Below are 23,126 nucleotides of genomic sequence, written 5' to 3' on the forward strand. Positions count from 1 at the left end.
ACACCGCTCTCGGAAAACACGTCCGAGAAATCAGAGAGAAATGATGGCACAGTTTTAGTAGACACCTCTGCAAAAGTCGCTGTGAGACAATTCTCTCTACAAAAGTCACTCCACTCATTTATTTGCCTTCCTTGCCAATCAATAGTGGGGTTATGTCTAGTGAGCCAGGGTAACCCCAAAACTAGAGGAGAAGGCAATCCGTTAAGGACAAAACAAGATATATCCTCCACATGAGTGTCACCTACAGCTAGCCGGACATTGTGAACAATGCCCTTCAGAGATCTCTGTGAGAGTGGAGCAGATTCAATAGCAAAAACAGGTATATCCTTTTCTAATGTGCAAACCTGAAAACCATGCATGGCTACAAATTGAGTGTCAATAAGATTGACGGCCGCTCCACTATCGACAAAAATCTCACAAGAAATGACCCTGCTCTCTAGCGCCACTCTGGCAGACAGGAGAAAACGGGAACTGCAGGTCAGAGGAAAAGCATCAATTCCTACATCAACTTTGTCCAAAGTAGCAGATGAAGCAGAATTTGATGATTTACCTTTTGAGGTTTTTCTCTTATTATCGCTCTTAGTACAGTTCAAGAATCTCCTAGACGGACAAACATTTGCCAAATGACCTATGCCCCCACAACAAAAACACACCATACTCTGAGGACTAAATCCTCTTTTATCAGGGGCAAGTCGAGCTAGCTGCATGGGCTCCTCCTCAGAGGGGAGCGAGACAGGATGAGGCCCCTGCACACTGAATGAGTCCGCACCACTGCCCCTAGACTGACAATGGCTGGACAGAGAGGTCTAGTTTCTTTCTCTTAGACGCCTGTCAAGGCGTACCGCCAATGACATGGCAGACTCTAAGGACGTTGGTCTCTCATGGAAAGCAAACGCATCTTTCAATCTCTCTGAGAGACCATGACAGAACTGACTCCGGAGTGCAGCATCATTCCAACCCGAATCAGCTGCCCATCTCCGAAATTCAGAACAATAAAGCTCCGCAGACAGTTTGTTCTGGCATAAAACACGTAAGTTAGATTCGGCCAGAGCAACACGATCCGGGTCATCATATATCTGCCCCAGGGCCACAAAAAATCTTTCCACGGATCGAAGGGAGGGATCCCCTGATGGCAGCGAAAAAGCCCAAGTCTGAGCATTACCCCTGAGCAGGGAGATGACAATCCTCACCCTCTGCTCCTCCTTACCAGAAGAGTGGGGACACAAGCAAAAATGGAGTTTGCATGCCTCTCTGAAGCGAACAAAATTCTCACTGCCCCCGGAGAACGTTTCCGGAAGTGAGACCTTTGGCTCGCAACAGACTCCATGAGCCGGAGCAGAGCCCAATGCTTGAAGCTGAGTCATAGATTGACGGAGATCCGCTACTTCCAAAGAAAGACCCTGCATGCGGTCAACCAGGCCAGAAAGCGGATCCATGTCAAAAAAGGACGGTTTTGGTGGATTATAATGTCACGGCTGTATGTGAGCAACAATAGTATACACAGTAAAAGAGCTACTGACCGGACCCAAACTAGGGAGGATAAAGGGTGACCCCTGTCAGACCCTAAAAGCTCTCCCTATGCTGCTAAAGCACATGTCCGGATCCAAATGGCGGAACGAGGCATGCCCACGTACCTAAGACTGATGACCACTGTAACCCCTACAATAGTGGAAGGGGCACGGCCACCGGTGCCCTACTCAGTATATGGATGGAACCGTGGCCACCTCAGATCCAGTCAGAAAATAATCAGGTACACAACAATGTCTGTACACTTAGCTGAAGGTGTTGCAGCCGCAGAGAAGACGGATCCAAGGACAGCTGGCAATATCCGGAGTGCTTGCTGCAGCAGAACACAGGTCCAGTGAACTGATAGCTACAAGTGAAGATACTAAAGCAAGAGCTACAACTGAAATGAGAACTATAATCCACGCGCTACAATAGGAGGAGGGGTGATATAAAGAGAGGGAAATCAAACGCATGAGGAACAGCTGGGAGGAAGGAAACCAAAAGTAAACAGAGCAGTGAGAACTCCTCCCAGCTCTAGTAGTGACATCATCACAGGGGTGGAGAAACAGAGCTGTGAGAACGTCCCAAAGCTCTGGTAGTGACAGGATTAAATCGGAAAAATCTGGCAAAAAAGTGAAATTCTGAAATTTCATCTCCATTTTCCATTAATTCTTGTGGAACACCTAAAGGGTTAACAGAGTTTGTAAAATCGGTTTTGAATACCTTGAGGGGTGTAGTCATTTGGGTGGTTTCTATTATGTGAGCCTTACAAAGCGACTTCAGACCTGAACTGGTCCTTAAAAAGTGAGTTTTGGAAATTTTCTGAAACATTTCAAGATTTGCTTCTAAACTTCTAAGCCTTCTAACATTCCCCCCCCCCCCCCCAAAAAAAAAAAAAAATGGCATTCACAAACTAATCCAAAAGTAGACATATGGGGAATGAAAAGTAATAACTATTTTTTGAGTTATTACTATCTATTATAAAAGTAGAGAAATTGAAATTTGTAAATTTGCTAATTTTTCAATTTTTTTTGTAAATTTGGTATTTTTTTATAATTAAAAATGAAAATTTTTTTACTTAATTTTACCACTGTCATGAAGTACAATATGTGATGAGAAAACAGTCTCAGAATGGCACATGTCAGATTTGCTAAAAATGGCCTGGTCCTTAAAGTGAAAAGTGGTTTGGTCCTGAAAGGGTTAACCATGCAGAACAAAATATGAAAATCCAATTCCGTTGGTATCTAACCCCAGCCCGTATAGCGCATATTAACTCTACATATAACTCATATTGCTGACGAAAATGTGGGGAAAGGGGATCACCATCACATATGTGATGGAATTGTCCAACCATATTTTCCTTTTGAAAGGAAGTCTTTGACCTTATGTCTAAAGTTGCTGGCTTTCCACTTCCCCTGTCACCGCACTAGCTATACTCTCTATTGGGTTTGAGACCCTCCCATATACCCATCCCTGGGTGATGTCAGGGATATTAACAGCGGCACAAAAGCTAATTGCTACCTATTGGAAATTACCTGTCACTCCATTTTCTTTCAGACCTGATATCCCTAATTAATAAATATATGAAACATGAATGCATATATGCCGCTCCACACCAATCTAGATCGCAAGTGCTGCATAGAATGGATTTATGATGCACATCCTCTTATTCTTCCCATATACCACATATAGTCTTATGAGAAATGCATCACACAGCTATTTATATCCGAAAAAACAAATGAAGTGTGTTTCGGGGAGAGCTAGATGAGCGGTTCTGGCATATCACAATTACTGGTGTTGTTCCTTAGTTGTTATGCTACACAGCACTTTACTATGTTCACCATTTTCTTATGGATCACATTGTCTTGTTATCTATTAACAATATTGTTTGTTTATTATAATTCTAAACATTGTACAAACTACCAGAATGCTGAATGCTTTATTTTGTATTCATTGTAATATGTGAACAGCATCTCATTGATTGTTTGTACTGCTTTGTACTGGAAAACCTAATAAAAATCCAAATGTTTAAAAAAAAATACACTGCTCAAAAAAATAAAGGGAACACAAAAATAACACATCCTAGATCTGAATTAATTAAATATTCTTCTGAAATACTTTGTTCTTTACATAGTTGAATGTGCTGACAACAAAATCACTCAAAAATGAAAAAATGGAAATCAAATTTTTCGACCCATGGAGGTCTGGATTTGGAGTCACACTCAAAATTAAAGTGGAAAAACACACTACAGGCTGATCCAACTTTGATGTGATGTCCTTAAAACAAGTCAAAATGAGGCTCAGTAGTGTGTGTGGCCTCCACGTGCCTGTATGACCTCCCTACAACGCCTGTGCATGCTCCTGATGAGGTGGCGGACGGTCTCCTGAGGGATCTCCTCCCAGACCTGGACAAAAGCATCTGCCAACTCCTGGACAGTCTGTGCTGCAACGTTCTCCATGGCGTCTCAAGACTCTGTCACGTCTGTCACATGTGCTCAGTGTGAACCTGCTTTCATCAGTGAAGAGCACAGGGCGCCAGTGGCGAATTTGTCAATCTTGGTGTTCTCTGGCAAATGCCAAACGTCCTGCACGGTGTTGGGCTGTAAGCACAACCCCCACCTGTGGACGTCGGGCCCTCATATCACCCTCATGGAGTCTGTTTCTGACCGTTTGAGCAGACACATGCACATTTGTGGCCTGCTGGAGGTCATTTTGCAGGGCTCGGGCAGTGCTCCTCCTGTTCCTCCTTGCACAAAGGCGGAGGTAGCGGTCCTGCTGCTGGGTTGTTGCCCTCCTACGGCCTCCTCCACGTCTCCTGATGTACTGGCCTGTCTCCTGGTAGCACCTCCATGCTCTGGACACTACGCTGACAGACACAGCAAACCTTCTTGCCACAGCTCGCATTGATGTGCCATCCTGGATAAGCTGCACTACCTGAGCCACTTGTGTGGGTTGTAGACTCCGTCTCATGCTACCACTAGAGTGAAAGCACTGCCAGCATTCAAAAGTGACCAAAACATCAGCCAGGAAGCATAGGAACTGAGAAGTGGTCTGTGGTCACCACCTGCAGAACCACTCCTTTATTGGGGGTGTCTTGCTAATTGCCTATAATTTCCACCTGTTGTCTATCCCATTTGCACAACAGCATGTGAAATTGATTGTCACTCAGTGTTGCTTCCTAAGTGGACAGTTTGATTTCACAGAAGTGTGATTGACTTGGAGTTACATTGTGTTGTTTAAGTGTTCCCTTTATTTTTTTGAGCAGTGTATATATAAGAGGAGTGAGGGCTCTGCTCACTAGATCTTACAATAAGCCCGGAAGAAGCTGATTGTGCAACTACAGTAGGGCCATTACTCCAACCACCGTTCGTGTGGTTTGTATTCTATTGATTGGCATTTTTCACCAATATGTTTGTGAGTATAATAAATTCCTTTTTGGAAATTATTATCTGCCGTACTTCACTATTTTCCGGATCCCTCTCCCATTTCTCTTATCTAGCGAATCGGGTGTGGTTACTTGGATCAGATACCAAAGGTGCTGAATTTACCACAGCAGTGGATGGCAGCAGTGAATAGCGACATCTCTGTGTGAACAGGAGTCTAGAGCAACAATGTGGCTGTGGAGCATCACTCTTAATCTGATAAGTGATTATTAGACTTTTTATAGAGCTTCTGAGTGCATGGGGTTGTGGTGGATACTGTTGGATGATGGATGAGGTTCAGTAGAATGATGTTGAAGGGGGACGGTAGTGAATGGAGAAGGCACCCTAAAAAGATTTGTTTATACTAAAACTGGATGTTGTGTATCAAGCTAATTGCTTGGGGTAGGACATTCCAGAGAACCAGTGAAGCACAAGAGAAGTCTTGGAAATGGCAGTGAGAGGTTCGGATTATGGAGGATGTTACTCATACATCATTGGCAGAACAGAGAGCATGGTATGGTGGTACACAGAAATGAGGGAGGATATGTAGGGGGTGCAGTACTGTGGAGAGCTTTGTGGGTAAGAGAAGTTTAAATTGAATCCTGTACTGTATGAGCAACCAGTGCAATGACTTGCATAGTTTTGAGACATCAGAGTAGTGGTTGGACAGATAGATGAGCCTGGTGGCTGCATTAAGGTTAGACTGGAGAGAAGAGAGTCTGGTAAGGGGCAGAGAGTAAATAGTATTGCGCTGGAGTAATTAAGACGAAAATGGATCAGGGCAACAATGAGAGTTTCTTTCCACAATAAGAAAGGTGCAGATGGCATGAGCGGGCATGCGATTGAATATAGGAGGTGAAGGAAAGATTGGTGTCAAATATAACACCGAGACAGCGGGCATGCTGCCCGGGAGTTATGGTAGTGCCACACACTGAGATGGAAATATCAGGTTTAGGTAGTGAAAACACAAGTTCAGTGTTTGAAAGATTCAGTTTCAGATAGAGAGAGGACATGATGTTAGAGACAGCAGACAGACAGCCGATAGACTCCCTCATTTCAAAGGATTATGTTTTACTCATAAAAAGCACACAGTACATAAAAAAAAGAGCTGCACACAGGGAGAATTGCATGCAGCTTCTCTCTAGCAAAACTTTTCATAGAGACCCCCACCGATCGCTAGAAAAAGGAGAGGGAAGTGCTCACACAGAGTTTTCTCTCCTCCATGCTGGAGGCATAGTAGAGAAAGGGACATAGACTTCAGCAGTGAAGAGAGAGAGCCACGTGAGCAATTCTAACTCGGTGGGAGGGCTCAATGCTAGAACCCCCACTGATCAAAACCTTTGCTATGTCACTATGATATATCATTATTTATTTTAAGTGCAGGTATACCTTAATAGTTTGCCACACCTTCCATAGAAATGGCAGGTGAAGTGTACCAATGTTTAGTGGGTTACAGTTCACCTGGCTATGGTAAGTCACATACAGTACAAGAAAGCAGAATCTCAGCTCAATAGAGAAAATACTAAGATATTTACAGGATCACAACAACAGGCTGTGTACCTTTATCAGTGTAGGTTGAAGGTTAAGGGCAACCACATTGTTGCTGACAATAGGAAGAGCTCAGGAACCATGCAACATGCAGTTTCTGATAAGCACAAAGGGATGGGCAGATGAGATTTCTTCCCATCAACAGTTGGACGTTTATCACTTTGAATGATTGGGAGACAACTGAAGACAGAATCTGCGTTATTTTCATTTGCAGCATTGGATGGATGGAAATGTACAACAGCCACACGACTTTATCAGATATGCATTCCAATTTCTATAGAGATTAATGTAGGGAAAAAAATGAATGGAAAATGTTCCTTTTTAACCATTCTGCCAGTGAAATGCACAACAAAAGCATTTTTTGCACTATAGATCAAGATTAACAGTGTGGCCTTGATATTTCCATGGATTCACTTTGTATGCACTACTAGGATCAGTTTGCAGATCCCTCAAATCCATTCTTAACAATTGGGGTACAATTAGGAGAAGCTCTCATGATAAGCTCTGAGTTAGGATAGAATCGAGATAAGAGGTTGTGTCCATGCAGAATGCCAGGGAGGAGGAATTTGTGGCAGTACCCTGCACTTTAGGAATATACTGGTATATCTAGCTTACAAAAAAACAAGCAATTTTAATATGTCCTGTCGCAAATTGACAAGGATTGAACAGGGTAATGAACTAAAATGGGGCTGCGAGTGATGTACTTTCCAACCAATGTGCTGCACATGCAGAATATTGGCCCTGATATTTTTCTTAGTAGAAGAGATGTAAAGATCATATTAATTAAACCTTAGGGATGAAATATAAAAAGATGGCAAATACATACATAGTAGTCAATACAGTTGCATACAAGAGAACACTTGGTGTAATTCTACCTAACGACTGCCACAAGCTCATCAGGAGCAGACATATATAACCTAAGGTCTATGTACAAGGACAGTATACAGGTAGGGCCAGCTCTAGGTTCATGTGGGCCTTTGGGCAATAAAGTCTCAGCGGGCCCCCTTGTGGCATTTACACAACTCACGTGGCAATAAAACTGCATGCATTATAGATGTTGCCAAATACAATAGACAGAGCATGCTACAGAGGCAACGGCCAGAGCATTTTTGTTGTGTGGGGGATGGGGTTAGCAGCTGCAGCTATTCACTTTTTTGAATTTTGGAGTGAGTAGACACAGTGGCGTGCCTAGTGTATTTGGCACCCAGGGTGGATCCTTTCACTGGCAAGCCCCCACCCCCTTCCCGCCACTAATACAAAAAAAATTATATATATATATATATATATATATATATACAGTTGTGTTCAAAATAATAGCAGTGAGTTTAAAAAAGTGAATAAAGCTCAAAATCCTTCTAATAGCTTTTATTTCCATACACACAGATGCATTGGGAACACTACACATTCTATTCCAAAATCAAAACATAAAGAAAAATATATCAAATTTGTGTTGTTCCTCTAAAAAAAAATCTAAGAAAAGTGAATATTAGACTGTTCAAAAATAAAGCAGTGTTTGTATTCTTCTTTACAAACTCAAACATTCACTATATAAACTGAAAAATGTTTGAAGATTTTGCTTTCCTTTGAATCACTGAACTAATATTTAGTTGTATATCCGCTGTTTCTGAGAACTGCTGGACATCTATGTTGCATGGAGTCAACCAACTTCTGGCCCCTGTGAACAGGTATTCCAGCCCAGGATGATTGGACTACATTCCACAGTTCTTCTCTATTTCTTGGTTTTGCCTCAGAAGCTGCATTTTTGATGTCACCCCACAAGTTTTCTATTGGATTAAGATCCGGGGATTGGGCTGGCCACTCCATAACTTCAATTTTATTAGTCTGGAACCAAGATGTTGCACGTTTACTGGTGTGTTAGGGGTCGTTGTCTTGTTGGAACACCCATTTCAAGGGCATTTCCTCTTCAGCATAAGGAAGCATGACCTCTTCAAGTATTCTGATGTATTCAAACTGATCCATGATCCCTGGCATGCAATAAATAGGCCGAACACCGTATTATGAGAAACATCCCCATATCATGATGCTTGCGCCACCATGCTTCACTGTCTTCACAGTGTAATGTGGCTTGAATTCAGTGTTTGGGGGTCGTCTGACAAACTGTCTCCGACCACTAGACCCAAAAAGAACAATCTTACTTTCATCAGTCCACAAAATGTCTCTTTAGGCCAGTCAATGTGCTCTTTGGCAAATTTTAACCTCTTTAGCATATTTTTTTCAACAGTGGGACTTTGCGGGGGCTTCTTGCAGATAGCTTGGCTTCACATAGGCGTCTTCTAATTGTAACAGTACTCATAGGTAACTTTAGACCTTCTTTGATCTTCCTGGAGCTGATTGTTGGCTGAGTCCTTGCCATTTGGGCTATTCTTCTATCCATTCGAATGGTATTTTTTCGCTTTCTTCCACGTCTTTCAGGTTTTGGTTGCCATTTTAAAGCATTTGCAATCATTTTAGCTGAGCAGCCTATCATTTTCTGCACTTCTTTATATGTTTTCCCCTCTCCAATCAACTTTTTAATCAAGGTACGCTGTTCTTCTGAACAATTTCTGGAACAACCCATTTTCCTCAGAATTTCAAAGAGAAATGCACTGTAACCAGCATGTACAACATTTGCCGCCTTCCTTCCTTAAAGAAAGCCAATAATTGCCACCTGTTTTTCAAAGAATGAATGACCTCACTCATTGAACTCAACACTGCTATTATTTTGAACATGCCCCTTTCAATAAGTGATTGAAGTACAGATAATCAGCAGCATGCATGTCATGACTGTTGGGTCTGTTGGATTTCTATTACTCTACTACCATGCTAGTAAATTATTTGCCATGTAGAAATATCATTTCTATCAAAAACAGTAATTGATCAGGTTAGTGATGTCTGACTGCTATTATTTTTAAAACAACTGTATATATACATAGATATTTATACACATACATGTCCCCCTGTAGCTCCCACACAGTATAATGACCCCCAGTGCCCCCCTGCAGTATAATGATCCCCAGTGCCCCATACAGTATAATGAGCACTAGTGCCCCCAATATAGTATAATGACCCCCACAGCCCTCCCATACAGTATAATTACCCCCAGTGCCCCCAAACAGTATAATGACCCCCTAGTGGCCCCCTCTCACAGTGTAATGACCCCCCAGTGGCCCCCTCACATACCTCTCATTGCTTGAGCGCAGAGAAGCCGGCAGTCGTTTTATTCACTAATCACAGCTGATCTCCCTGAGCTCCTTCTCTCCTCTGGCCCGGCGCAGTAGTGAGACACACGTCATGACGTCACCGCTGGGCCAGGCCTGGAGGAAAGAAGGAGCGCAGGGAGATGAGCTGCGGTTAGTGAATGAAAGGAAAGCCATCTCTCCTGCACTCCAGCAATGAGCGCTTCCATATGTATTGATGGAAGTGCTCATAGCAGCTGGCCCGGCAACCCCCTTAGAGCTGGCATCATGGGGCATACTGTCCCCCTTAGGCACTCCACTGCGCAGTGGGCCTTGGCATTTGACCAGGTATGCCGGGTGCGACACTAGCCTTGGGTACAGGTCCTGACCTCTCTAAAAGTTATCATACAGTACCCCTTATGTCTTTTTAGCAATAAACCAGCTATGAAAGTCACTAGCTCAGTCTCTGACATGCAAGTTAAAAAGGCAGCAGGAAGCTGTTTTAAGGTGGCAGTAGGTTCCCTTACCTGCTAGACCCGTATGCAGCTGCGCAAGTTGCACATACAGTATGTCAGCCCCATAATTACATATGAACCTGCTTTGATACACCAGATAACGGCACAGAATTTCTATCTGACAGGTATTTGAAGAGCAGTTCTGGCTATTTAGTGCTATGTCATGTGAGATGATCACGCACAGAAATAATTCTGAGCAACTAGAGGAGTCAAGAAGGAAATTTTTCAAGAAATGCTCTAGGCAGTTGAGCTGTCTTTCATGCTACATTTACTAACAACCTTTCACATGAATCATTTCACACATTAACAGGTTCTATTGCTTATCCTTTGCCTATAGCACCTATAAACTCCTCATTGGAAGGGTTTTAGGCAGCCACACATAGAACAAGATTGATTCAATATCATGAGTGCGTGTTCGACATACATTGCACCATTTAATAGTGCACTGCTCTGGAAGTTTCAACTTTTTATCCATTGCAGTCAAATAAACTAAAACAAACTTAACCAAGCCACTGGGAAAAGCACAGCCGAGTATATCATCAATGGGCTTCACTGGTTTTTACTCATAAGGAGCTAAAACCAAACATTGTATTCTGTAACACGTTAAATACCAGCACTTAGGAGATTACAATCCTCTTCCTTATTAATATTCTCACTTAAAATCATTATAAACAGCATAGAAGGAAGCACAGAAATAGTATAAAATATTAATCCGGTAGAAGCATATGTTGACTGATGCCTTTCAGATCAAAACTATTTTAATTCATAGCCTCATGTTCCACACTATGTAAGAAGGGATATGTCTCACAATTGTAGCTGCCTCTTCCCTTGCGTTATGGCACATTACATACATATAAACAAATACATACATACACATTACATACATATAAACAAATACATACACATTAACATACATATAAACAAATACATACACATTACATACATATAAACAAATACATACATACACATTACATACATATAAACAAATACATACATACACATTACATACATATAAACAAATACATACACATTACATACATATAAACAAATACATACATACACATTACATACATATAAACAAATACATACATACACATTACATACATATAAACAAATACATACACATTACATACATATAAACAAATACATACATATACATTACATACATATAAACAAATACATACATACACATTACATACATTACATACATATAAACAAATACATACACATTACATACATATAAACAAATACATACATACACATTACATACATATAAACAAATACATACATACACATTACATACATATAAACAAATACATACATACACATTACATACATATAAACAAAGGAAACAAATATTATAGCACATATTAAAGTCAGTCATGGAGAATCAAAGCTGACTGATAAATTACTACATTTGGATATCCAACATACAAAATCCTAAAGCCCTCCAAATTTTAAAGTGGCTATTCTATTTCCCCCTTCTAAGCAGCCTGTTAAAGAGGATTTGTCTTCTCTCCTGACTTGTCTGATTTAGTAACTACTTGCATTCCCCATGTAATAACAATTCTGGAACTTCTATTCTCATGACTCTATGTTGTGCCATTTCTCCATTATTCCTGCTGGAAGTTATAAATTAATTGCTAGGAGTCTGCCATAAAGGTCCATCTTGGTATTACCAGTTGGGGCGTGTCCCTGCGCAGTCTGACCCTGGCAGTACTGATTGGATAATGTCAAAATATGCAGGGACACACCCTCAGCTGGTAACACCTATCTGGACCTTCAATACAAACTGCTATTCACTCATAACGTCCAGCAGGAATAATAAAGGAATGCTACAACATAGAGTCATAAGTATAGATGCTCCAGAATTGGTATTACAGGGGGAATACAAAAAGTTACTAAAACAGACATGCCAGGAGAGGGGATAGGTCCTCTTTAACCTTTTCAATGCCATTAAATGTGAAATCTGAGAGATTTCCTGCATGTTTGGAACGAAAGTGTTCAGACACATTGGAAGGGTGACAAGCAAAGTAACCTTCTAACATCTGACCCCTCTAATATGTCTAAACAATTTTCTGCAGGAAATTTCTCAGGTTCACATAGTTAATGGTTAATAAGAAAGCATAATCTGGTATTACAATACCTAAAAATGTATTGTATATTCAGTATCAGTGATGAGCGGCAGGGGCAATATTCAAATTAGAGATATTTTGCAAATATTTGGGCGAATATTCGTCATATATTGGTCATTATTTTCTTGATTGTGAGAATCGGCAATCGGAAAATTTGCAATAAAAATTCGCGATAAAGTCAAAGAGATTGCAGCCTTCTCATTGGCCCACAAGCAAGAAGCAGTAAGGGATCATGGGTACTGATGAAAAAACATCTAGAATATTCGCGATTACGAAGATATAGCACTATATTCTAGATATTCGCGAATTCTCGAAGTTCCAATATTCGCGATAAAAATTTGCGATTAGAATATTCGCGATCAACACTATTCAGTATATGCAATATACTATACCCAGAAACCTTGCACCATTGTGTATACTCCCGGATGGCTCCATCCTATGACATAGGAATTGCCCAAAGACAAAAAAAAGAAGCGCACTAGTTAAACCAATGTGTATATCTGCATAACAAAGACTCTTCCTACCTTCACACACGACATGATTCCAAAGGAGTGGCAGTCTGCCATCTGGTGTAGGTTCAGCTCTGACCTGGGCACAGTTAAGAAGATTACAATTACAATGTGCATGGACTACAAATAACCATAGCTCATGAATCAAACTTTACCGTGTGCGTCTTAGTCTGTGATACATAACGGAAAGATGGACATCTAGAATGATGACAACTACATTGACATGTGTAGTCACCAGTATAGGTTATACAATTGTATAAAATACTTTTACTTCACCTAAACCTGAAAACAGAGGACAGGAATATGCCATTTATCTCTTTCCGAACATGTCATGAAATCCTTCTCCATGTCCCAGTGTGCAAACACATCAATATGTACAGTACATTACTGTGACCCGCCATTCTGCAGAGCTGTCACTGTGCAATGATATGATGAAGCTTCTACAGTGTCCCATGGTGGTGTGTGCTAGACAGATCCAGCTCTCCTGGGCGGCTTATGTACAATTCTTAGACTTTTATTTAATCATTTCTAGGTCATAAGGTTTTCTTGTATATTTTCTATTAAATATTGTATACATGTAGAAAGGCTTTTAAAAGAAATAAAATATTATATTTAAAAAAGCATGAAAAAACAGCTTCATCATTAGTCCTTTTCCTTCTTAGCCTTGACAGGAAGACACGGTGATATTTTACAGTTGGAAAGCCATATATCACTGTAACTGTGCATCTTGCAATGGACTGAGCTGGAAATCAATAAACCAATAATCAACTTTTTCACTTACTTTAAGAGGTACTGTATTTAAGCGAGTAAAATATACAATACAGAAATTCCCTTTGTGCCACAATTATTCTGACAATTAGCTGATGACTGGGAATGCAATTCTTGAAAGATGCTTGCACCCAATGAAATCAATGAGTGGTAATGTAATAATCCTACAACGAAGAGAGCTGCTCTTCACTCTGGCTTATACAGGGCCACCCAGATGTGAAACCTTTGTAGAAGGTCATATGTCCCAACAGAACTTACAGACATGGATTATCCTAATTGGTAACCAGTTTAAAGGCACAATCTGAGGTTAGACATTGGTAGCATAGTGCTAGGATTAGGCCTTTTTCTGGGCAGCTACATGGTCAGACATATGTAGACTATGATACACCAATCACACAACTTCTGAAGTACTCTAAGCAGAACCACCATGAATACAAGCAGCAGGACAATTTTCTAGCACTGCTACAACTTCATTCTAATGATGACTGGGGTTCACAGCAGTTGGACATTAGTGCTCTATCCTATCTATATGCCAGCAAAATATGTTCTGAGACAAATACATGAAATGCATACTTCCCAACTTCTGAAAAGAAGGAAGAGGGATACTATTTGCGGCCGTCCAAAACATAACTAAACACCTAATCCCACCCAGTCCCCTAAATGCCCCCACATAGTAATTATTCTCCCTTTATGCCACCACACAGTTGTTATGCAAGCATTGTGCCTCCTTCACAGTAGTTATGTCCACATATGTACCCATCACAGTAGCGATGCCCACATATGTGCCCCTCACAGTAGTTATGCCCACATATGTGCCCCCTCTCAGTAGTTATGGCCAGATATGTGCCCCCTCACAGTAGTTATGGTCAGATATGTGCCCCCTCACAGTAGTTATGGCCAGATATGGGCCGTCTTCACAGTAGTTATGCCAGATTATGTGCCCCCCCCACAGTAATATGCCCAGATATGTGCCCCCTCACAGTAATATGCCCAGATATGCACCCACTCACAGTAGTTATGGCCATATATGTGCCCCCTTACAGTAACATGCCCAGATATGTGCCCCTCACAGTAATATGCCCAGATATGTGCCCCCTCACATTAGTTATAGCCAGATATGTGCCCCCTCACAGTAATATGCCCAGATGTGTGCCCCCTCACGGTAATTATGGCCAGATTGGTGCCCCCTCACAGTAGTTATAATATAGACATTGACATGGAAAATTAAAAATACCATCATTAAAAAATCTTAAAAAATCTGTTAAACATAAAAACATGATTTAAACAATAGGTCATTTTCAGATGACACATTCCCTTGTTTTTATATCTTGGCACTTGAATACCAGAGTGATGGATAATAAAAGTGGATAAGAAGTACTACTATATACCCACATTTTAACCAAATTGCACCATGAACATAAGGAATGATGTAACCACAGCTAACTATTGGCCTATATGAAGATTATAAGAGTGTGGAGGCAATCAGCATATGATTATAGAAATTGTTATAAACAGTCATTTATAATGCAACAAACACAAACTACAACAATCTGTAAATGGAGCACTCTGAATGACTGATTGCTATCTGATAGGCAACACTAGTATTTACACAACCAGTTGAGGTCTCATTACAGCTCCACAATTAAAGTGATCCAACTAGTTGTGATCAGCTACTGTAGACCCCCTGTGATAGAGCAGCTATGGGAGGCACAGAAGCACAGAGATGCTGCAGGTGGCTCCAGTAAGTTTCCTGTCTCACTATAGTGCTGGATTCACAGCTACACTGCTTATTACTGCTGTATAATGTCCTCCATGCTGCTGCTGCTGTTGCTTCTCAGTGTGCTACAGAGAGATCTAGAAGCAAGATTGCCTCTTCTTGTTATGTATGGGAAACATATTAGCTGCTTGTCCACCTCTCCTGGAGCTGAGCCCAGGTAAAGTGAACAATTAGAGATGGAGCCTGCAGAGGGAAAACCCCTGATAAATGCAGAATAGAAGTCATAGAAAAGCCAGAAATGACGTTATTCCCCATGTACACCCACAAAAGTCACCTGGAACAACACTTGAAGTCTGTTTACCTCAGTACAAATATGCAAGTAACTGCATGGTAGGGTCGATCCTTTTGATTCAAATGATCCCTGTCTTGTGAAAATCAGCTGCTACATTCCTGAGAAATAATACTTTTATGCAGTGCACCGAGGGACATGGCCAGCACTGGAAAGCTAAAGAGCACCAATGGCCTAGGCCCCATCCCTCAGTGCTGCATTTACACAACAAATAAAAGTATTTTCTCTAGGAAACGTCACAACCAATATTCACAAGGCAGTATCATTCTAATCAGCAGGACCAACCTTACCAGGTAGTATGCCTGGTTTAATAGGGTTGACAGGTGCTCTTAAAATCCATTCTTTAAACAACCAGGTGAAGAAAGACCCAGCTACATATTCTTTTGGTTGGACTTTTAGCTTTGTTTCATGATCTGGCTACCTTGCTTTATTCAGCCACCAATGGTCTTACATATTCCATCAGGTCAGTGCACACAGAAGCGAGTGAGTCTTGTGTTAATCGTGCAATGTCATAGCTAAGGACAAAGATGTTTACCCATTTACTATGCATCAGCCTCCTCCTGATTACCATTAGACTTTGTCTTGACACGGGACATTAATCAGACTATTCCCAGGCTGTAAAAATCCCATCGCCTGAACCATGTATCAAATCCTTTACAGGCAATGTCAATATAACATGCAGCCGATAACCGATGCGCTGGAAGCTTTTTCTAAAAATCTCTCGGGTTCCATCAATGCCAACTGAAAAGCTGCCTCTAAGACAAATCTAGATTTTATCAAGCGCAATTTAAAATGTAGAAGTTAATGCATGGTTAACGAAGCATTAATTACTATCCAACACAGAATCCCTAGGAGAACACAGTGGGACCCATTTACGGGATCATACAGTTGGCGATGGAGCAATGTAAACAAAATTCTCTTGGCTGCCACCTAAATTCATTATAATTGTATGCAGAAGTAACATATTCTGCAGCACTATTCAACCGGGCGATGGGCTCATATTACAGCAGAACTGGCAAACGTGCACCCAGGATATCTGAATATAAGGGGTTTGCATTCAGGTAATAGCTTGTTTGAAGCTATGCTCTGTAAGGTGCACCTGCTTGTGTCTATGAAATGCATAAAAACTGGTTCAACTGCCCCTAACAACACAGCTAATGTAACAGAGAGCATTGTACCGAATTCTTATCTGGATAGCTTTCTCCACCTAGTGGTTAAAACAGGAACTTTGCAAACCAGAAAGTGAATCGAAACCCATTTTTTTCCATGGAAATAGAAAAAAACTTGATCGTAATCAACTAATGATGCTGTATATCAGAGATGTGGCATTAGAATAGTTACATATACTTACATAATATATATTCCCTATACAGTTTTAAGGGTAGGGCCCCATGGTCAGGTTTTCTGGTGCAGTTTTGGAAGCCAAAATCAGGAGTGCATCATAAAAGGAGTGAGTATACACGACAGATACAACTTCTCCTCTTTTTTTTGAATTCATTCCTGGCTTTGGTTTCCAAAACTGCATGTCTCACACGGTAAAGATACTGGATGGTACGTTCACTAGATATAATACATATCACACTGCCTGAAGAACATATTTAAAAGAAAATAATAAAGTATTTAGTAATATCTGGTTAAAACGGGAAAATTCTGTACATCACTTTCGTGAATTTCAGGCTCCAGACTGGAGTGATGTAGTCCAGGATAGTACTAGACCCGCTACATAACAAACAGTCTGGACTAAATCCTAGTCCTGCTGGCACATTGGTGCTAATACCCGCAGGGGAAGGAGTAAGGACACGGTTCATGTATTGTGAATAGGCACAGGTGCATTCGCTTGCAGCCCTACCTAGCTCTCTACAGCTGAGCAGCTGATAGTGAATTGAGGCTGGACACTAAGCTGCTCCAGTCTGCCTACCCACTCATGCGAAGTCGCACTGGGTCTAGGTCTCGGACCGCATTCACACTTGTATCCAGGCTAACTGGTGAGCTGCCTATAGAGCCGTGTCCTGGATGAAGATCAACGGCTCAACGCGTTTCTACGTGACATAATCTGCCCGTGTCATCAGGAGCAAAGGTCTCTCAATAAAGTAAGCCTGTAAAGGAAAGGTGCCCCACACTTTTGCGTGTTAAGGGGTCGGCGCTATGACGGCCGTACGCGGCCGCATGAACGCCAAAAGGATATCACAAAAGCCCCGCCTTGGGGCAGGTGTGTGCTGGTGCTACCGCGAATCAGAAATGGGCGCGTCATCTGACATCCGCCCCTTGACCCGCCGAGCACCCAGGTAAGCTATACCCAGGTATATTGCGATTGCGCAATATACGCTGCTGTATTGGGGGGATCGAAATCTGCGGCGAATAGGTCTTTGACTCGCCTAGTGCTGATGTGGATGTAGAAAGCGACCCATAAAGGGAATAGAATTACAAACAATAAGGGATAAGCAGGCACACTCTTAATTTAGGTACAAGATGTAATTTATTTATGTTCTGGTATTCGTGTAATAGGTAGATAAAATATAAGTAAAATATAGAGGGTGTTAGAGTGATCACCTATAGGTGAGAGGTGATAGATGTCCTAGAAAATACTACTATTTGCAAACATACCTGTAAAGACGCACCATCCTCTGCTGAGCAGCAAACTGCCAAATTGCCACCTATTATATACCCCATCAACGGAGTCATAATTATATAAAGGGGCAACATAGGATGATATCCTCTATATAATGCTAACATCTTTTACTTGATTTTATTTACCGTACAGTGGCCACTTTATAAAAGACTGTAAGAACATTTTTCAATCTTTTCAATCTTTTCAAATATTTTTCAAATATTTTATGAAGGACGATTTTTTCTAGGTTTTTTATCCTTTCTTTTATTATCATTTGTTTCATGAAAGACTTTGTACACACTATTTTTTCTGAGTGATTTTTTATTGAAAATACCCTTATCCAGGTATTCTCGCCACAATTCTTCTATACACTTTATACTATTTTTTCATAGGACATTTTTCTAGGACATCTATCACCTCTCACCTATAGGTGATCACTCTAACACCCTCTATTTTTTACTTATATTTTATCTACCTATTACACGAATACCAGAACATAAATAAATTACATCTTGTACCCAAATTAAGAGTGTGCCTGCTTATCCCTTATTGTTTGTAATTTTATGCTCCTGACTGGGTGAGTCAGACCAAGCAGTCTTGCACCTCTACCATTTACCTGAGCAGTAGAGCCGTCTATTCCACCTTTTTACCATAAAGGGAATAGATCAGAGACACTTACATCGTATATCGAACCAATAAACAAAAGAAAAGAAAACAAGAGAAAACCTAAAGCAATTAGTCACCAGTCCTCTCTGCATATCAATCCCCATGCCTACTCGCTGCGATCGGATCCCAGTCACAGGGAGAAGGAAGGGGAAAGGGGGAGGAAAAAAGGAGACAAAGTCATATTTCTGTATGTGTATTAGCTAGAGTTACAGTAGTAGAAAACCCGCATATGTGTCTACACTAAATTAAATTAAATTAAATGAAGAAAGCGTATGAAATAGTTTCATTCAAGCCCCTCGGATGGATGGTTTGCAACTTGAAAATCCACATTGCTTCCTTACGGAGTAAGAGTGTGTCAATATCTCCGCCGCAAATGGATCTATTGATCAGTACAATCCCTTGTACCCGCAAGACATCGGGATCCCCAGCAAGTGCTTCCCGCACATGACGTGACACAGTTGTGTCCCGTAAATTGCGGATATCGGATAGGTGTTCACCTATTCTCCTCCTTAGCTCACGTTTGGTCTTGCCTACATACTGTAGGCCACACTTACAGGTAATAAGGTACACCACACCCACTGAGGTACATCTAATAAAGGAACGAATATTAAACCTGTCACCAGTCGAATAACTGGTGAAGGAATCTCCTTTCATGATGTTCCCGCATATAATGCAGGAACCACAGGGGAAGGTACCTTTAACTGTGTTTTTGAGCCATGTACCAGGCGCGGGACGTGTATAGAGGCTGTGCACCAACCGATCACGTAGATTGGGCCACGCCGATATGTGACAGAGGGACGGTCAGGTATCGATTACCCGATATCTGGATCGGACTGAAGGATGGACCAGTGATTCTGCAAAATCTCACTGACCTGTCGATGAGCTTTATCAAATGTGGCTTCTTTTGTTTATTGGTTCGATATACGATGTAAGTGTCTCTGATCTATTCCCTTTATGGGTCGCTCTCTACATTCACATCGGCACTAGGTGAGTCAAAGACATATTCGCTGCAGATTTCGATTCCCCCAATACAGCAGCGCATATGTGTGTGCTGGTGCTACCGCGAATCAGAAATGAGCGCGTCATCTGACATCCGCCCCTTGACCCGCCGAGCACCCAGGTAAGCTAATACACCTTCTTGCGATTGCGCAATCTGCGCTGCTGTATTGGGGGAATCGAAATCTGCGGCGAATATGTCTTTGACTCGCCTAGTGCCGATGTGAATGTAGAGAGCGACCCATAAAGGGAATAGATCAGAGACACTTACATCGTATATCGAACCAATAAACAAAAGAAAAGAAAACAAGAGAAAACCTAGAGCAATTAGTCACCAGTCCTCTCTGCATATCAATCCCCATGCCTACTCGCTGCGATCGGATCCCAGTCACAGGGAGAAGGAAGGGGAAAGGGGGAGGAAAAAAGGGGACAAAGTCATATTTCTGTATGTGCATTAGCTAGAGTTACAGTAGTAGAAAACCCGCATATGTGTCTACACTAAATTAAATTAAATTAAATGAAGCCTGGGAGCTCGGCGGGTCAAGGGGCGGATGTCAGATGACGTGCTCATTTCTGATTCGCGGTAGCACCAGCACACACCTCCCCCAAGGCGGGGCTTTTGTGATATCCTTTTGGCATTCATGCGGCCGCGTACGGCCGTCATAGCGCCGGAGCCTTAACACGCAAAAGTGTGGGGCACCTTTCCTTTACAAGCTTACTTTATTGACAGACCTTTGCTCCTGATGACATGGGGCAGATTATGTCACGTAGAAATGCGTTGAGCCGTTGATCTCCATCCAGGACACGGCTCTATAGGCAGCTCACCAGTTAGCCTGGATACAAGTGTGAATGCGGTCCGAGACCTAGACCCAGTGCGACTTCGCATGAGTGGGTAGGCAGACTGGGGCAGCTTAGTGTGCACCTGTAGAGACAGTGAATACTGTGTGGCTGCTGCTGTTCGGATGTCCTGATAGTGTGTGTGAGCTATTTCACATACTAATAGTTTATGAGATCTGAAGTCGATACAGACTCACATTCTCAACAGGGCTTCTAGCCTCAATTCACTATCAGCTGCTCTGCTGTAGAGAGCTAGGTAGGGCTGCAAGCGAATGCACCTATTCACAATACATGAACCGTATCCTTACTCCTTCCCCTGCGGGTATTAGCACCAATGTGCCAGCAGGAATAAATACTTTATTATTTTCTTTTAAATACGTTCTACAGGCAGTGTGGTATGTTCCAAAACTGCATGCAGAAACCAGACTATGTGCCCATACCCTAAAAGTAGCCATTAGAGGTTCTCATTTTAAATATCCGAGCGGCTGAAAAAATATAAATTTTACAGATGGAGACAAATCTGAACTTTATCAATATTGTGAAGTCTAACAGCAGAATGATGCAACAAATTGCAAATGTGGTGAAAAGATTAAATAATATGAATTAGTATTACCAAATCTAACACTGGTACAAACAAAGCTGATTTACAAATGAGGCACACAGGATAAAATAAAAAAGAGTAAGATATTGTATGTCTGGGGGAAAAAAAACACTCCATCGCCTTTCCATTTGTTCGTTCAGACAAAGTTTTCTTAAGATGTTCCCCAAAAACTGCACACAGAAGAGAGCTCCCAATAAGATTCTGTTTAGAAATATATGGGAGAGATAATAAATGTGACACAATAGCGCCATCTGCTGTCACAACTTCCCCAGTCATTTTAAATCTGTCTTAAAGGGGTACCTAAGATCCAGATCTGCTCCTGTTAACAGCTGCGAGAACACATTGAAGTTACTTTCTCCTTCAGGTTGTTGGGCCACACGGATTCTCTCCAACAGCATGGTCTGTAAAATTGCAAAAGACTCTCATCTCAATATACATTGCAAGTACGGGACAGACTAGACAGCAAGGCAAAGAAGTTATAACAGAAGTGATCTGGTAGCAGTATTAGTTTGTGCTTCACTGATCAGCTTTTTGAATGGATCAAAAACAGAAGACATGTATAAAAGGAATGACTGAGCGACCTGCTCATGTTGAGTCCATTCGTGGCTTTGGCTTAAAAACTGCATCAAAAGAATCTGGTACACTGTTCTACTGAAAGGGTGTAAGGGAGAGAAAAGAGTGTAAGGGAGAGAAGACAATAACTAGTGGAAAGTGTATATTGACATTTAGACTGGTATATATTTCTATGCTGGCTCCTTCTCTCATCCTTGTATTTCTTAAAGGGAGGGTCCCAACACAGACAATCCCTTTAACATGTTTTGCTCCAGAAAACTAGCTATTTGTTAGAGGATCTCCTCTTTAGTTAAAGTGACCCTTTGGTTCAAGAAACAAAATTCACATTAACTGGGGAACAAACAAAATGCTTACATGGTGCCCTCCTTGTCATCTATTTCATTGCAGATCTGCTAATTCTCTGGTTCCTCGTTTTCCATCCAAGAGACCATCACCACTTTTTAGACTACCTGATGCACACTGTTAGATTGGCCAGCAATGATCACGTGAGCAGTGCTGGCCAATCTGAGGGCAGCAGGAAGTGTCTTGGACTACCAAATGCACTGTATGCACCAGGCACTGTGAGAAGCGGTGCGCCCATCTCAGGTAACAGGCATGGAGCCTGGGAATTGGTGGATCTGCAGCTAAAAAGATGAAAAGGAGGGCACCAGGTAAATGTTCTGTTCATTCCCCAGTTAATGGGATTTTTTTTCTTGAACTGGAGGGTCATTTTATATGTACGGCGCAGGTCAGATCTTTATAGATGGTGCCCGCTCCACTCCACCAGTTACCTGATGTTTTACACAGCAGACACCTGAATTAATGTCTGTGAAGTGCACTTAACCACTCAGATGCCATCTTCAGTTGGGGATCAGGAGAGCTGTTCAGTTACTTGGCAGCCTTGGGCCCTCTGAAGGATCCGAGGCCTGCCATAGTGAAGTTCCTAAGTCGGAGAAAAGTGTTTATACCTGCACCAGATTTATCATCCAGCCTGAGCCACTGTGATAAATTGTGGTGTCTAAGTTTACACTATCTTTAGGATTAGTAAATCTGTGCATTGTGTCTTACCACTTACATTTTCTTTATAGTATTTTTCCCTTATAGAGAAACGTAAAAAAAAAAAAATGATGGCAGGAACATAGCTAATCTCCCATATCCTGCAATGGTAAATCATTACAGTCTACTGAAGAGGAGAGGGGATAACTATTAGATCGGTGGGGG

General features: G+C 41.6%; 1 protein-coding gene across 2 annotated transcripts in view; it reads right to left on the reverse strand.

The window, feature by feature from the left end:
• MYO18B (myosin XVIIIB) overlaps positions 1-23,126 on the reverse strand; it is an 884,719-nt gene that overhangs the window by 777,117 nt on the left and 84,476 nt on the right. For both annotated transcript variants that reach the window (XM_040416566.1, XM_040416565.1), the window contains 2 exons: positions 21,654-21,754; positions 12,827-12,890 (listed from right to left, as the gene is read on the reverse strand). In XM_040416566.1, the coding sequence (XP_040272500.1) occupies positions 12,827-12,890; positions 21,654-21,754 (165 nt within the window). The remainder of the gene's footprint in view (positions 1-12,826; positions 12,891-21,653; positions 21,755-23,126) is intronic.

This window comes from Bufo bufo, chromosome 2 (genome assembly GCF_905171765.1).
Source record: "Bufo bufo chromosome 2, aBufBuf1.1, whole genome shotgun sequence".
Classification (NCBI taxonomy): domain Eukaryota; kingdom Metazoa; phylum Chordata; class Amphibia; order Anura; family Bufonidae; genus Bufo; species Bufo bufo.